This window comes from Melozone crissalis, unplaced genomic scaffold, assembly GCF_028551555.1.
Source record: "Melozone crissalis strain CALT ecotype California unplaced genomic scaffold, PUWL_Pcris_2 ptg000033l_1, whole genome shotgun sequence".
NCBI classification, from domain to species: Eukaryota; Metazoa; Chordata; class Aves; order Passeriformes; family Passerellidae; genus Melozone; species Melozone crissalis.
This window is the reverse complement of record NW_026535811.1, coordinates 16,936,178-16,951,661: the sequence shown is the minus strand read 5'-3', so window position 1 is coordinate 16,951,661 and position 15,484 is coordinate 16,936,178. Positions and strand designations below refer to the sequence as shown.

The following is a 15,484-nucleotide window of genomic DNA, read 5'->3' as shown; positions in this document are numbered from 1 at the left end:
CGGCCGGGCGGGCTCCCCCGCCCCGGGGCGGGCTCTCGGCGCTGGGCGGGCCAGGGCGGCGCGCGCGGGGCTGAGGGCTGCGAGCGCCGGGGCGGCCCGACCGGTCTCCTTCGCTCCCTCCCTCCTTTCCTCCCTCGCTTCCCCCTCCCTTCCCCCTCCCTTCCCCGTCCCCTTTGCCGGCGCCCGGCCCGGCAGCGGCTGCCGGCGGGGGCCGCCCCGTTCCCGTGGCAACGCCCGTTCCCGGGCGGCGGCCATGGGCGGCTGGGCCGCGGCGCCATGGCTGCTTGGTGGCTGCAGCGGGCGCGGCGGCCTCCGCGGCGCTGCGCGGCGGTGGGGCAGCTCCCGCCCCGGCGCTGGGGACCGGGCGGTGACCCTGAGCGACCTCCTGCAGAGCTCGGTGGAGGCCGAGGAACCGGGCGCGGCGGCGGCGAGGCGGGAGCGGCGGTGCCCCCGGGAGGGCACGGTGCTGCTCTTCCCGGGGCAGGGCAGCCAGTTCGTGGGCATGTGCCGCGGGCTGCAGCAGTACCCCGGCGTGCGGGACATGTACCGCCTGGCCGAGAAGGTGCTGGGCTACGACCTGCTCTCCCTCTGCCTGGAGGGGCCGCGGGACGCGCTGGACCGCACCCAGCACTGCCAGCCCGCCGTGTTCGTCGCCTCCCTGGCCGCCGTGGAGAAGCTCAACCACCTGCAGCCTGAAGTGAGGGAGCGCGGGGGGTCGGGGCGGCGGCGCCTCGGGCCTGCCCGCGGTGCGGCTGAGGCGGCGCTCGGCTCTCTGTCCCCGCAGGTCGTGGAGCGCTGCGTGGCGGCCGCCGGCTACAGCGTGGGGGAGTTCGCGGCGCTGGTCTTCGCTGGAGCCCTGGACTTTGCCGAAGGTGCCCGGGGGACGTGCGGAACTCCCTGCTAGGATCTCCCAGCCCGGGCCCGTGCTGTTTCCAAAGCGTTGCCTGTTATCACTGTGTCCTTCTCGCTTATTTTTAATTAGAGGAGAAATTTTACTTCCTACTTCGACTGTTCGCTTTAACGCGTGTAACACGGCATTAAAAGCATTGACGTTTCACGACGAGTGAACAGCTGCCCTTTGTTGCGCGCAGGTGCCCGCGCTCACATTTACGCCGCATCTCTGTTTCTCTCCGTAGCGCTGTACGCGGTGAAGGTGCGCGCCGAAGCCATGCAAAGGGCGTCGGAAGCTGTCCCCAGTGGAATGCTCTCGGTTGTCGGCCGGCGAGAGGCAAATTACAAATTTGCCTGCCTGGAAGCCCGTAAACACTGTGAATCGCTGGGTATAGAGAACCCCGTGTGCACAGTTTCAAACTATTTGTTTCCAGACAGCAGAGTCATTGCAGGACACTTACAGGTATTGCCTCAGAGTAACTATTCCTTCCTTTGAACTGAGCATTTCGCTTTTTAAAAACTCTTACTTTGCTCTTCTGTGTGGGTGTTATGTATGGCCTTAGTTTGTCCAAACAAAAGTATTTGATCTGTGGGGTGTTTTTTTTCCCAGCATGTTGGGTAGGGAAAGGAATTCCTTTATCACAGTAACTCTGATGAGGTGATTCTTGTGGGGTGACTGAGAAAACCTTTGTTGTGCAAGACTCACTTCTCTCTCTCTTTTATAGGCTTTGGAGTTTTTGCAGGAGAATGCCCGAAAATATTATTTTAAACGTACAAAAATGCTTCCAGTCAGTGGGGCTTTTCATACCAGACTTATGGAACCAGCAGTAGAGCCACTGGCTGAAGTTCTAAAATCGATTGAAATTCAGAAACCGCTGCTCTGTGTGTATTCCAATGTCAATGGCAAAAAGTACATGCACTCAAAGCACATTCAGAAGCTGTTAGTGAAGCAGGTGGTGTCACCTGTTCTGTGGGAGCAGACCATGCACTCAGTGTATGAAAGAAAGCAAGGAACAGAATTTCCTTACACGTATGAAGTGGGGCCTGGGAATCAACTGGGAGCCATTCTCAAACAATGTAATTTAAAGGCCTGGAAACAATATAAACATGTAGATGCTCTGGAAGATGAGGAAGCAGCGGAGACCTAAATAACCTTTTGAGAAAAATCCACACAACTCAGTTTTTTTCTCATTTAAAAATTTGTGCTCCCGAAAGAGGAAGTCTTAAACATTCATGGCTTCTCATGATGTAAAGAGCACTCACTATGTGCATAATTGCAATGAACGTTTTCCTTTGAATTCCTCAGGTGTGGAAAGGGGAGAACAAAGTTTGGCTCTCCCATCTGTGTTGGGACTGCAAAGTTGTCAATGAACAGGCCAAGTAGCACAGTTTGGCCTCGATCCTGCAAGCAACTTTCCCTCTTGGGTGGCTTTCTTTTTTTTTATTTGTTTTGTTTTGTTTGGTTGTTTTTTGGGGGAGTTTTTTGGGTGTGGATTCAGGTTCCAGTTGGTAGCCTTGGCTGTCGATGCAGGGATCTGCAGGAATGCAGGGGTTGTTGGCTTCAGGTTGTGGAGGGCCCTGCTCTGGGCTGGAGGGTGCATTTAGAGGAGCCATTTGTTGGGAGGGCTTTCAGTGTTCTGATGTTCCTGTTTTCTTACTCAGCTGGCTTGTGGGGTATTCATCTATGTCAAGTTCTCTTACTTTGTGTCAACATTGCCAGGTAGCAGCTGAGTGAGGCAGATGATGTTACTAGAAACATTATTTTCTTAAGGTTAAACTATAAATAAACTGAAGCTTTTCTTGCTATTTTTAATGCTTTGGGGTGCATCATTATTGGCTCTGTCCACATGTGGATGGAAGTAACTTGCCCTCCAGTTGTCCAATGCCACACTGGTTGTGCTAAGTTACACAAGAAATGTTCACTAGGAAAAAAAGCTTTACAAAAATATTATGTACATTTCCTGGCAGCAGGAAATGATGAGCTGGAGATCAGCAGGTTGTCCCAAACCCTTCTGGAAAGAGCTTCCTATTACCCAGTTTTATTTTTTATTTTGGTATTTTTCTGCTGTATTTAACAGATATATAGAAAAAAATAGGATATATTACTTAAATCAAATGACTGACAGTATCTTCAATAATGTATTATGAAATGCTGGAGAACTTCCAATTACAGTACCAATCATTCTGTAACTTCACAATTATGACAGGGAGAGTGAATTAAAAACACTGGCCCTTATTATCATTGCTAAGAGGGCTGTATTATTAAACAGTTCTTTTGTGGACTGCAGCTGGCAGCTGTGCCTGCCCTCACAGTACAAATTCCACTTTTAGCATGTGTAAACATTAACAATTAGTAATGCAGAGTTTTTCAGCTTCACCATTCAACTGCTAGAGGCTGAAGATTAAAGTTTGGAAAAACTGTAAATAAAATTATTTCAGTGAAGGTTCCTGTGTTACAGGTAAGGTGTTAATTATTCAGAAAAGCATGCCAAAATCTTCAGTTAGAAGTATTGGTTAGAATATTGCAACTAAATCCCATTCATATTATTAAACACTGGATTGTCCTGTGTTAGAAGTTTCTGACCACACCTTGTAGGACCAAATGCAAGGTTGATGACTTTCAAACCAGCTTTTATGATAGGTGAAACTGAGTGTGTGCTTTGAAAGTTCTGGACTTTCTTTTTAATTATTTAACCTTTCTGAGGAAATGTTGGAGACCTGTTTTCTATTTGTAGTGTTCTTGCCATGATTTTTTTCCTTTTTTTCCCCCCCTCATTTCACTTTGTTGTACACTTTGCTGGGAATTAAAGCTCTTTGGGAAATCCATGCTAGAAATCTCCTGTTTGCAGACCATTGATAACCTTTGCACTTTTGTCAGCTGAAGAATGCTGAAGGGAAATCTGTATCATAAGAGCATTCCAATGTTGTGGGTCTTGTTTAATTAGTGGGAAGAAGGACCCATCACCACTGTTGGGTGTTTGCTTTTCTTCTGTGCAGTGGTTGAGCCAAGGCTGCTCCTCAGTGAGCTTTGTGTCTCCAGAAGCAGAAGCCAGAGGGAATCATGCTTTTGTGCTGATGTTGCAATTCCTAGGAGCAGAGGAAGTGTGATGGAGGTGTTGTACCTCTGTACGGAGAGTGCTCAGGGCTTGATTTTGTGTGGTGCCCGTCAGCACAGCCTCACCTCACATGTGCAATAACACTGCCTGCCTGGGCAGAAAGTGCCCAAATAATTACAAATCCTGGATCTCAGAGCATTTCTTTAATGCTCTTGCTCCTCTATCCCCTCTGCTTCTGGAAACTGAATATTTGAGAGGTGAGAAACCAGTGTGGCTCCTTCACCTATGAACAAGCATAACAGGATGTGGAAGAAAATCAAGTGCCGTAAATGCTGTCACATATCAGGAAGTGTGCAGCGAAAAAAACAGAATTAACGTTGGGTCCCCTGAGTCACTGTGGGGCTGTGACTAAAGGATTAACTAACTGTGCTCCACAGGTGAAACAGGAGCCTGGCACCAACTGCTCCCTGCTACTCCAGTTGGTGCTGATTGCTGTGGCTTTGGATGCCATTTGCTTTGTGTTTCACTTGTTTCTTTGCTGGGATTGAATTTTGTGTTCCTTGAGACTGTGTTATGCTCCATGCATGCTGGAGGATGAAATTCCCCTCCCTTGTGATTCAACACAAGAGTGGGAGAACGCAGAATCACCCCACACAGCTCTTGGATGAAACAGGCAGTGAAGAGTCTCCTGTTCCTCATTGCTCCCCTGTGCATAAAGGTTATTTATCTAGAAGTAATTATTTGATAGTATTAAATTGATTCAGCTGGGAAGAGTCAATTTTTTCACGGCTGGTACTTCTATTACATATGAATAGTTCATTTATTAGACTCTCCTGATGTTAAATTTTACCCTTTACTAAATAATAACTTTAAAATATTTTTCTATCACATTGCTAATAGAGCTCAAAAGAGCAGTTAATTCACTGATAAAACTTTAGTCTGTTTTTTTGGCTATGTGGGCCAGCTTCTGGCCTGTGTGTGACTCCAGTTCCAGGTGTGTGAACTCTGCTTTTCTAGAAAATACTTGCCTACCTGCTGCTGAAGGGCACATCAGCTTGAGAGCATTTTGAAAAAACACGACACTGAAATATATGCTGCTGCTGCTTGAATTTCTGGGGTATGCTGGAGCCATCACCCTTTATATTTCTTTGCCTGCTTTCCTTTTGCTCTGTATTTCAAGTCATTCAAAGATATTTCAAAATCCTTTGCATGAAACAGTCAAATGAAATAGTCTAGTGAAGCTTCATTTTTTTTTCCCCAGAAACATTTTTTGAGATGGGCAGTTAGCAGAATAATGGGATTTAGGCACCATTCATTAAAAAGAGGAAGCATGTTCCTCAACATGCTTAAATTTGGCTTGATTTGGCATTTGTCTTCACTAAAGAGGGGTTTAAATTCCTTGTCTCATTTAAAACAGAGACTCGAACTTGAAACTCCAACTTCTCTGATAAATGCTTAGCTCACAAATCCATTGAATATTGTATTTTCCTGTTTTAAAAATACACTAAGGGTAGGAGTTGCTTGTCTGGGCAAAAAGCAGGCATCCCCTATGCTGAGGGGAATATCTAAACCACAGAGCTGCACTTTTGTTTTCTCTCACTGAGAGTCTATAGCTGGATACTGCAAACCAGCTTCAAGAGCAAAAAGAGAAGATGCACTCAGATACAGAGAGAACACCAGGCACAAATGGGAGACGTTTAGAGAGGAAAAACTCAGCTGTGCCCTAATAGCCACCCATGGAGTCCAGGAGGGTGACACCTCGGCCATCTCCATCCTGTAAGTTGTGCTCATGTTCCCCTCAGGCTTCCAGTGCCCCCAAGCACGTGCCTCGTGAAAAGACATCCTCTGAGAAAATCCCTTCTCAGAATCCACCAGCTCTTGGGCTTTTGTTCTGGGCAGCTCCTAGTTTTACTTTGAAAAGGGGCAGAAGATACTGCCATTAATGTGTGACAGCAGAGTCTTGGAAAATAAAGCAGACAGCACTGTAAAAGGTTTGAAGCAACAATTTAATTTTAAAAAAGTATCATGGTTTTAATCTTTACTATTGCTTTTACAGTGTTAAAATTTAAAGGATGGCCAGCATGCCTTCAGTTTTCTTCACATCCAGAATCTCTTTAACAAACTCATTTATAGGAAATAGACACTTTATATTGCATTAAAATAAACATAAAAAAGACAGACTTTCTAATTGCTTGGAGTCACATTTCAAAACTAGCAAGTCAGGCAGTTATCCAGCAACAACCTCCTTATTTTAAAAGTTTTTTCTTTAAAAAAGATACGAAAAAGCAGTGACCCAGCACTCGCCTAGGTTTAAATATTAAAGAGATTTTTATCAGTGTAAATTTGAAAAACAAACCAGCTGCCACCACTGGGGTGTTAGTGATGTTGGTCAGTGTCCAGCAATGACCTCCTGTGGTAATTGTGTGTGCTAATTCTACAGTCCATAATTCATGGCCCACCAAAAGGCAGCAACAAGCAAGGCTGCAGGCACCAGCTTCTGGCAGAGGCACCTGACAGGAAGCCTGCAAGTCTGTGGGAAGAAAGGGGTTGGTCATTAGAAATAACAAGCAACAAAAAGAAGGTGCAAGGAAACTAAAAGAGTGCCCATGTGGGCGGTCAGTGTGGGCCCGAGAGCACGGTCTGGTTCTGCTGCAGAAATGCAGAGGGGAATCAGTTTTACTGGGGCTCCAGCCACTAAAGAATCCTCCTCTCTCCTCTGGGTAAGTACTGCTGGCAGCAGCTCTGCTCTGCTCATCTCCCCAGGGAGACCCTTGCAGCATCTGATAGTGGCAGATGCCTCCCCTCTGAACAGAACCCCACGAGTTGTGTGGGATTTGGGTAGTCTTTAAATAAGAAATTTCAGCCTGAAGAGAAAAAAAACAGGGCACCAAGAGGGTACCAACAAACTAAGGGATAAAGCCCAGCCTGAAGCCACATGATAATATTTCACTCCCTGACATGACAAGGGAGTCAGGTGTTTCTGTTGCCTATGTGCCAACAAAAAGGTGGGAGAAAAGGGAGAAAGCGTACCCAGCCTCCATAGCCAGTGATCCGCTTTGTCCAGTTACTGCTCACATCTCCACAGCTTCTTATAACACTTTTAATAACATTCCATGTCTGGAAAACACTGATAGCAACCCTGATGATTTAAACAAAACAAAGAAAGCATGAGGATATAACATTTATTCTAAAAAGTGGCAAATAAAATAGCAATGTTTAGGAAACAAAAACCAACAAAACCCAAACAAAAACCTTTAGTATATTCCTTCCTAAAAGTGTATGTGTACATATACATTTCTCTAAATATTTAGGAAGGAGACCTTTGAAATCTAAAGATAATTTAAGTTCAGAATTAAGTGATAAAGTGACAATCTTTGTGGTTGTTTCAAACTTGGAAGAGCATAGAGCATAACCCAACGAGAGATGTTCATGCCTGATGAATCAGGACAGCAATACAAGACTGACACAGCAGTGTCACAGGCTCTCTCTGGAGTGTGAATCCAGCTTTGCTGAGGTGGAAGGTGCATACAAATGTTATATACACATATATTTACAGGTTATGTTACACAACTGTAATTGAACTGCATTCTGGTAGGTCTGCAATGAGTGACCTTCCCCTCCCAGAAGCAAGGAGAAGATAAGGTAGGGTGCCTGGGACTTCAGACACAGCTGAATATCTCATGTCAGGACACTGCTGCATGTCAGTTAATAACTATGCAGGACAACCCTTCAGCTCACAGCAGATGAAAGGCAGTTCAAACTAGTTCCAGCCATGTTTTCTTGGATGTGCATGGGTAAGTTATTGCACATGCAGTAACATGTTAATCCCACACTGGGCTGCAAGTCTCTCATCACTCAGTTGTGCTTAAAATTGTGTCTAAAGTTACTGTGCCTCTAAGGAATTTGAAATAGCAAGACACTATTGAAGTCTTTCCACTTTAAATGGCTGTAATCTGTTGAAACAACTTACACTTTACATTATTACAAAACCTTTCCTTGTATAACAAGCTGCTTTGCTTTTCTATGTTCTATATGAGGCAGCAGTAGCAGCAATAAATTTTTTATTTTGTGTACAGAAACATTCTTGTTTGTCTAACATGATTATTAAAAGGATCTGCCAATAAGGTAACTTACACTCGTGCCAGGTGAAGCAGTGTTTCTTCTAATGTCCTGTGGTGCCTCCTGTTAAATTCATCTCCAATCAGGGCCAGCTGATGGCCAACCTGAGTAGCTGAGCTGCAAGGCAGGCAGGATGTGCACGTTAGAGGAGAACCTGCAACAGCAATTCTCTAAAAGCACTCTGCAAAAGTCAGGTAATGTAATTCCCCCAACAGCTGGGCTAAACTGGGAATGTAAAACTGAAATGTTGCAGGAGGTTTGTTTCCCATTATTTATGGCTTTATTGATTAAGTATTTTAGGCCCATACATGAAGCTACATATTTGGCACTTTTGAAAAAACATGTTGATTTTTTAGGTGTTTCATTTCTTTATATAAGACAATGAGATTCTGGTTTGGGGTTTTTGATTGTCCTACTCCCTTCCCCACCAAGTCAAAATATTGAAACTGCCTTCACTTCAAACCTTGCAAGATATTTCTTCTTACAAAAATGTTGGCTTTATCATCCAACAGATTTACTCCAATGAGTTCCACCGTGCAGTGTGGGTCTCCAGCTACTGAGTGGTGCCCAGGTACAAACTGACAGAACCTTAAGGCTTTTAAGGAGCTCCTGGGATATACAGAAACGTGAACATCTGTGGCACATGCTGATGCAAAACACTGGTTATGCTTTCCTGATGAAAATTTTCCATTAGATTTTGCTTCTCTTAGACACATGATTTTGTTCTGGTAGACAAATAATATGAACATACATTTTTATTTTAATTTGCATTTCTGCTGAGATCTGTTCACCAGATCTGCGAAATAGTAAGTAGGCTTAAGAGCTTAATTCTAGAGTCTGCTGAAAAAAACCCCTTGGGCTTGGCAGTCCACCTACAAAAAACCACCAGAAAAACCACATAAAGGAATTTTCACAGATGGGGGAGAAAGGCAACCCCTGATTCTTGTACTGGAAAAAATGTATGTATGGGATTAAGAAAAACCCAAGGCAGCACCACCAGTTTGTTGTAAGTGGCGCCTGGAGAATTATGTAAAAATGGCTTCTTCAGCTGCTTGCTGTAACAGGTGGGTCTCTAATGAAGAGCCATATCTGTGCCCCTGTGCAAGATAAAAACTTACAGACATTTAATGCAGCATAATCTTGCATAGTCAGTGTTAGGCACCACAGGTTATCTACACTTGCATCTATTCCACTTCCAGTAGTATGCACTATGATTACTTGGCTTAGCAGTTTTCTGGAAAGTCTGGCACTTTGTACTTGGGGAGGACAGAAGGAGTATTAATATAGTGTGATACCTGATATCAAGCTCCATTTGCTCTGTGGTGTCTGGAATTGTCTGGAGGTTACTGTAGGTTTCCTCTTCTGGTGCTCCATTGGGGTAGCTGGAGAGGACAAAGTGCCTGGGGCTTCTCCTGATTTGAGACATCTTACTCTGCAACAAGTCATGAAAGACAACCTCAGGGCTTCATGTTATGCAAGGTCTTTTCAGTTTAGGTGGAAATCGTTTGAAGTGCTCTTAAAGTTACTCTTTTTACTTCTCCAGTCAGAACACGAGTGTTTCTAAGATTACTATTTTAAGCGTAGTCAAAGGAAAGTTTCAGTGACCCAGCAGATGTCCAGCAATTCAAACAAGCAGCATTTAGATGGCTGCTACTTTATACTGGCTCAAAACAACCCAGAAATTGGAAAATCTCGATAAATATAACTAGTGTAGACAAGTATAGTTTCTCAGTAGTTTCACTTAGTACAAGATGCTTTCCTACACTGTTTGCAACAACCTGCCTGGCGTTAAATCACTGGAGAACCCCAGGCAGCAAAGTACCTACAACAAACTTGAACAGGTTTTCCTAAGTCTAATTCAGGTCCAAATTTACACATCTTCTTCATCTGGAGGCTACCAACATGGAAATTACAAGCAACTCTCCATAGAAATAGAATATAAGAAAGATTTAAACCCATTAATAGCTTTCCACATGAAGGAGCAGACAGTAGGAACCAGTAAAATCAGTAGAGCTGCTTGCTTGTACAATGGGAAAGTTATTCACAACCAGTACCACAAAATCAATGTCAAAATTTAACAGGTTTCAGCACATGTGGCTTGTGTCTAGTATTGCAAGCATTTGTGTAACACAGAGAGCAGTGTTTGGAGAGCAGAGCTGATGTTTTTGTAGTCATTAGGATTGTTTTATTTGGTTTATCAAGGGAAACAACATCAGAGCTGTGGATGGGGATTATTCCAATTACACACGTCCTTGGACACTTGCTGTAGTGGAAGGCTCTGCCTGATGAGGAACTTAATGACAACTTCTGGAGATGCTCTGGTTTTATCTGGCATTGGGTTTGGCCAGCTTTTTCATGGTTTCTTTGCCTCCTGGCTCTATCATTAAAAAACTGATCCTTTTTGTTGATGGAATGATCCTGGACGGCAACAAAGGGAAGTTCTGCTGGCTTGATTTCTTTCTCATTTTAAACACACTGTCAGCAGGTCAAATGGATAAAATGCAAATAAATTATTCTCAGAAATTAAACTAAACCAAGCAGAAGGTAATGTCATAATGCTGCTTGGTATGGATTTGGTTTGCTACATTGCTGCAGTCTTGTAAAACCTTTAAATTTTTCACTTGGGATGAGGTTAGGGCCTTTGTGATCTTCTTTCAATATTTAGATGAAGTTTACATTTTCCACAAAGCAAAATTATTCACAACTAATGTGTATACATTACTGCCTAAGCAAAGTCACAAAAATGTGATACTAAATAAATGAAAATAGGCTTGGTTTACATAAGGGTAGGATCCTCTTACAGTGAACAGTGGTGTTTAATGTGGCTGGAGAAAAGCATGTTGCAGACCAGTGTCAGCTGGCAGATATTATGTGTTTTATACAGTTTGTAGTTTCATCTTCTGGATTTTTTTTCCTTCTATTTGTAGCATTTCTGCTTTACTTACAAAGATGTTTAGAATCTAGGGTTTAAAATATATCCAGAGTTCTGAAAGTTCTGAAAAGCTGTGTAATTTTTGCCATGACAAAGAGAAGCTGGGATCAGGTCCTCTGAATTTTAATCCACCATCTTTGAGGGGAGTTGTGTGACTCAACCCTCTTTCTAAGGCGAAATACCACAGCATTCCTTCCAAGGGAGCACCTATCTGAATGTATTTTACAGGTGAGCTAAAGGGCTCTTTTAATTCAGATAATTTTTTTTTAAAAGAGACAGTAGTTTTAGGTGCTGTATTTCTGTATTTGCTTCAAAAGATGCCCTGTTCCTTTATGTATTGCTGTGTGTCTCTCTCTTACATCAAAAAAAAAAGTCAGGGAAAAAAAGGGTGATGTCCATAGAGGAACTTTGTGCATTCTGGCACCATACCTGATTCCCAGATAGCCAGTCACCCCAAGGGCTTTATAGCTCTGAATCAGGAGCCAAAGCTTCATACTCACACCAAAGTGAAGCTGTGTCACATTAAATCATTCCATATTCACTGCAGCAGATACTTGAATTGATCTTCCATTTCCCAGGGCACCATCTAGACCAGTGGGTTACTGGGCATAGTGGTGGCCAAGGGCTGATCCCGTTCCCACAGGTGCATCCCTGTCCCTTTCTGGTGCAAGGTCCAGTGTGGCACTACTGCAGTACAGCCTGGGTGACCCAGGGCAGCTCCTGGTTTGAGAACTCCACCAGAGCTTGGGCAGGAGCTGCAAGGCATCCTGCAGATCCATAAATGGGAAACTGGGAATGGCAGAGCAGGGTTTGGAGGATCCCAGGAATGCTGAAGTACTCCCTTGGACAATTAAAGTGTCCATTCTCTGGATGCAGTTAATCTCAGTAGGCTGCACAGAGAAACAGTCAAAACACGCAGTGCTGGACTTTTGGAGGCTTAACAAGCCAACTGTTTGGCTCACACGTACAAAGTAAACATCTAGGGATGTCATGGTGTACTCCTGTAGCTTGTGGGTACCAATGGAAATGTATTAATTGTATTTCTTCACAGTTCAGAGAGTTGTTAAAAGTTATCTAGTAAAACAAGTGCTATAGTGGATAAAATGTATTAAGACCAAGCACAAAAGGTCAGCTGTCTCCTGCACATGTATTACTATTTTTACCTTTCACAACAACATAGTGAGGAGGAAAAAATACTAAAAAAAGTATTTTCTTTTTCTCTTTTTTTTCTTCATTTCTAGACTCGATGCTAGTTTCACATTCACAGGGCCATACAACGGAAATGTCTATATATGTGTGAGACGAAAGCTGTGTCCTGAAAAAGACCTATAATAAGTCAACAGAGTACAGAACTCAGACATGTAAACAAACCATACAATACCACAACAAAAGCCCAAAGTGCAACATATGCTACCTCACACCTGTTACCATGATAATACCTTCCTCCCACGGGCTAAAAAAGAGTTGTTGGGTCATGCTCTCCACAGCTCAGCTGCAGCCTTGTATGGTGGCTTTGCCCACCAAGCTGCCTCAATGCAAGGCCCATCCAGCAAGCAGGAGTGCTCAAATGTATTTTACAGGATGGGCAGTACTGAGGCAAAGGTAGTCTGGGAGGGTCACTGTCTTGAAGGTGTACAGGATGGGTCTAATTTAGATTCAGAGCAAAGCTTAGCAATTATCTTCTTGAGAATTAGCTGTCTTCAGGCCATTTACTGATTTCTGTCATCATTAAAAAAATCTGGACTTACAGGTGTAATATAGAAATGCACACAAAAGCCACATTAATATGGACCTGTTGTGTTCCTCAGGTCTGGATCTGTGCAGAGCTGATCAAGAGGAGCGTGTATCCTTCTCCACAGCAGGATATGTTAATCTTCTACCACCCCATCTCACCCTTCCCTTCTTTCTCTCATTTATACAGGAAGAAAAGGCAAACTGATTTTGGTTTACAGAAACCAAAGAGGTTGTACATGTTTGTGAGTAATTGCTTGTGATACAGAGAGTAAGTGTCCACCTCACTACACCTCTGAGGAGGCACTGGCATGACCCCATGACAGCAACAGAGATCATTTCCAAACAAGCAACCAGATCAAAAAAGCTCGAACTTCCCTGTAAAGCTTTGACTGAGCGTGCTTAAAGCTTAGTTTCACTGGTAAAATGCCTTCAGCAGAATAAATAATGTATTTCAAATCAAATACATACTTAATGTTCTGATGAAAAGAGGTCTAGATCCAAATTTTAAAAACAGCTCTCCAAATGCCTAATTATATGATGGAAATTATGGCAATTTATGAACACAAGACTGATTGAATAATGAAGCATCTTCAGTAGAAAGATTATGTTGATGATGTCTTTGCATAGTCAGGTTGGTTTTATTTGTGAGGGTGTTTTTAATCTAGCAAAAGAGAACAGAAAATCTTCTTGAAAAAGGAACATTGCTAAACCAGGCAAGCCAGCAGGTGAGTTGGGGAAAATAAAAGGATCTGAAATTTACTTGTAGTCAGTTCAATTAGATTTGCTGTGTTAACAGATTTTAAAGACAGGCACAATGATTCTTTAGTACAATGCACTGAATGCATTAGTTATAGTTTATATATTATCCTTATGTATTTCACAACTTATCAATGCAGTTTATGTGCACTTTATGTCTTACACATACAACCTGACATATTTTATGTAGATGTGACACCGTAAAGCTATAAATATACCAATACATGATTTACAATACTTTAAAACTGGTTATGAAAACAGAAAACCACTACTGATAATCTAATTCCAGTGTTCAGGCTCAAAATTCCCAGTGCCTGCCTACATAAATATGACTGACAGACAGGACCCTCATCCTTTACCCCCACTCTATCAAAGCCTATCTCAAACTGCTTCAGATTCTACCAGCTGCCCATGCAAACTAAATTTAAATGAAAAACAAATAGAGGCTTGGTTGTTTGCATGTATATCTTCAATCCATAGCCACCTCTTTCAAAACATGACATCATCCTCACGGCTGCAAGCACAAATCTCTGTGCTATTTTACAAGGACAAGTCTCTGACATAAGATTAAGAGCTAGTTAAGGTTTCAGAGAAACAGCAATATTTGGCTTGGAGGAATATACACTTTAAAATCTCAGGCATTTTTTTGTTTGGTTTTCTGTAAGCTCTCCTGTGACCTCTGTCAATGAGCAGCAGTTGCCCTCAACTTCTGGCCCCCTTCCCTGGCAGCCCAGGCACTGTGAGCCATGGGCAGCACACAGCCCGCCGTGGGCACCAAGAGATCCTGCCCCTCCCTCACTGGGACACCTGCCTTGGGACACCACACCTCAGGGCAAAACGTTGGATGTAACCATCAGCAACCTGAGTTTCTCTTAGAAAGATGAGAGGTTAAGTCATCATTACTCATTTTGTGCAGGTTAGTTAACCCAGGGTGCTAGATGAACTCTTAAATCAGTATTAGGTCAAGGAGCAAAGATAAATTAATTCTTTGTCTCCTACCATGTTCTCAGTCAGCTTAACATCAATGACCTTGGAGTCTGTTTACACAAAACACTTCTTAATATTGCCTCAAACAGCTATTAAGGGACACTTTGTAAATCTAAAAAATACACATGTACTTCTTACATTTTACTTCATTTCTGGTTTTATGCTCAGTAAGTTAGTATGACAACATGCCTCCACTGGGAATGTAACAGGCATTCTCTTACCCTAAAAGAGAATAGGAGTTAAACATTTGATTATATTTAAACATAAAAAAGTGTTCTTAAGCAAGTTCTGTAACTTCAGTAGCAAGAGAAATGCATGCAGCAGACTTTAAATGGAGGAAACCTTTTACAGCAAAGAGCACAGCATACAGATATTTTGTATTTCAGTCTCTACTGAAAATGTTTAAGGGTCTCTGAGTGAGACCTCAAGACTTCAAGAACTTCAAGATTTTTATGTATCATCAGCATTTCCATGTCTGTTAGAGCACTCAGAGAGCCCCAGTCCTTACTGTGACAGGGATTGTGACTGTAGAGAACAAGAGATTTCCACCTTAAAGAGTAGATAGCACAGGTATGTCTGCATTGAAAAGCCATCATTCGATAAGCCTATAAAGTATCATTTTCCTTAAAGAGTCTATGGACTCCTTCAGTTCTCACAAACCTATTTCAATGGCTTCTAAACTGAAAAGAAACAAGGAGTGTCTGCTTCTATCAAAATCACCACATTGAGTTCCCAAGAGGTTTCATGGGAAGGGCTAAGAACCTTGACAATGAGAATATATTGATACCACAGTGAAACTATTCTAGTAAAAAAACCCAAAACCACACACATATTCTGCCAGGCTCTGTTCTGTGGGTTTTTTGTGACACCACCACCCATCTCAGGGATATCTACTTGCTGATAAGGACTTAAGGTTTGAGTCAGATTCTGCCCCAACATTTACATTTCCTTTTCAAAACATCTTCTGCCCTTTGTACCTTTCTGTCTCACCAAAAGGTCAAGATTCTTA

The 15,484-nt window shown here is 43.0% G+C and overlaps 1 protein-coding gene across 1 annotated transcript; it reads left to right on the top strand.

The window, feature by feature from the left end:
- The first annotated feature begins 253 nt into the window (after window positions 1-253).
- On the top strand, window positions 254-2,697 carry MCAT (malonyl-CoA-acyl carrier protein transacylase). The gene is made up of 4 exons (XM_054281911.1): window positions 254-697; window positions 785-872; window positions 1,137-1,354; window positions 1,617-2,697. Exons 1-4 carry the CDS (start codon window positions 254-256, stop codon window positions 2,037-2,039), a joined length of 1,173 nt encoding a protein of 390 aa, XP_054137886.1. The 3' UTR covers window positions 2,040-2,697.
- Window positions 2,698-15,484: the final 12,787 nt, after the last annotated feature.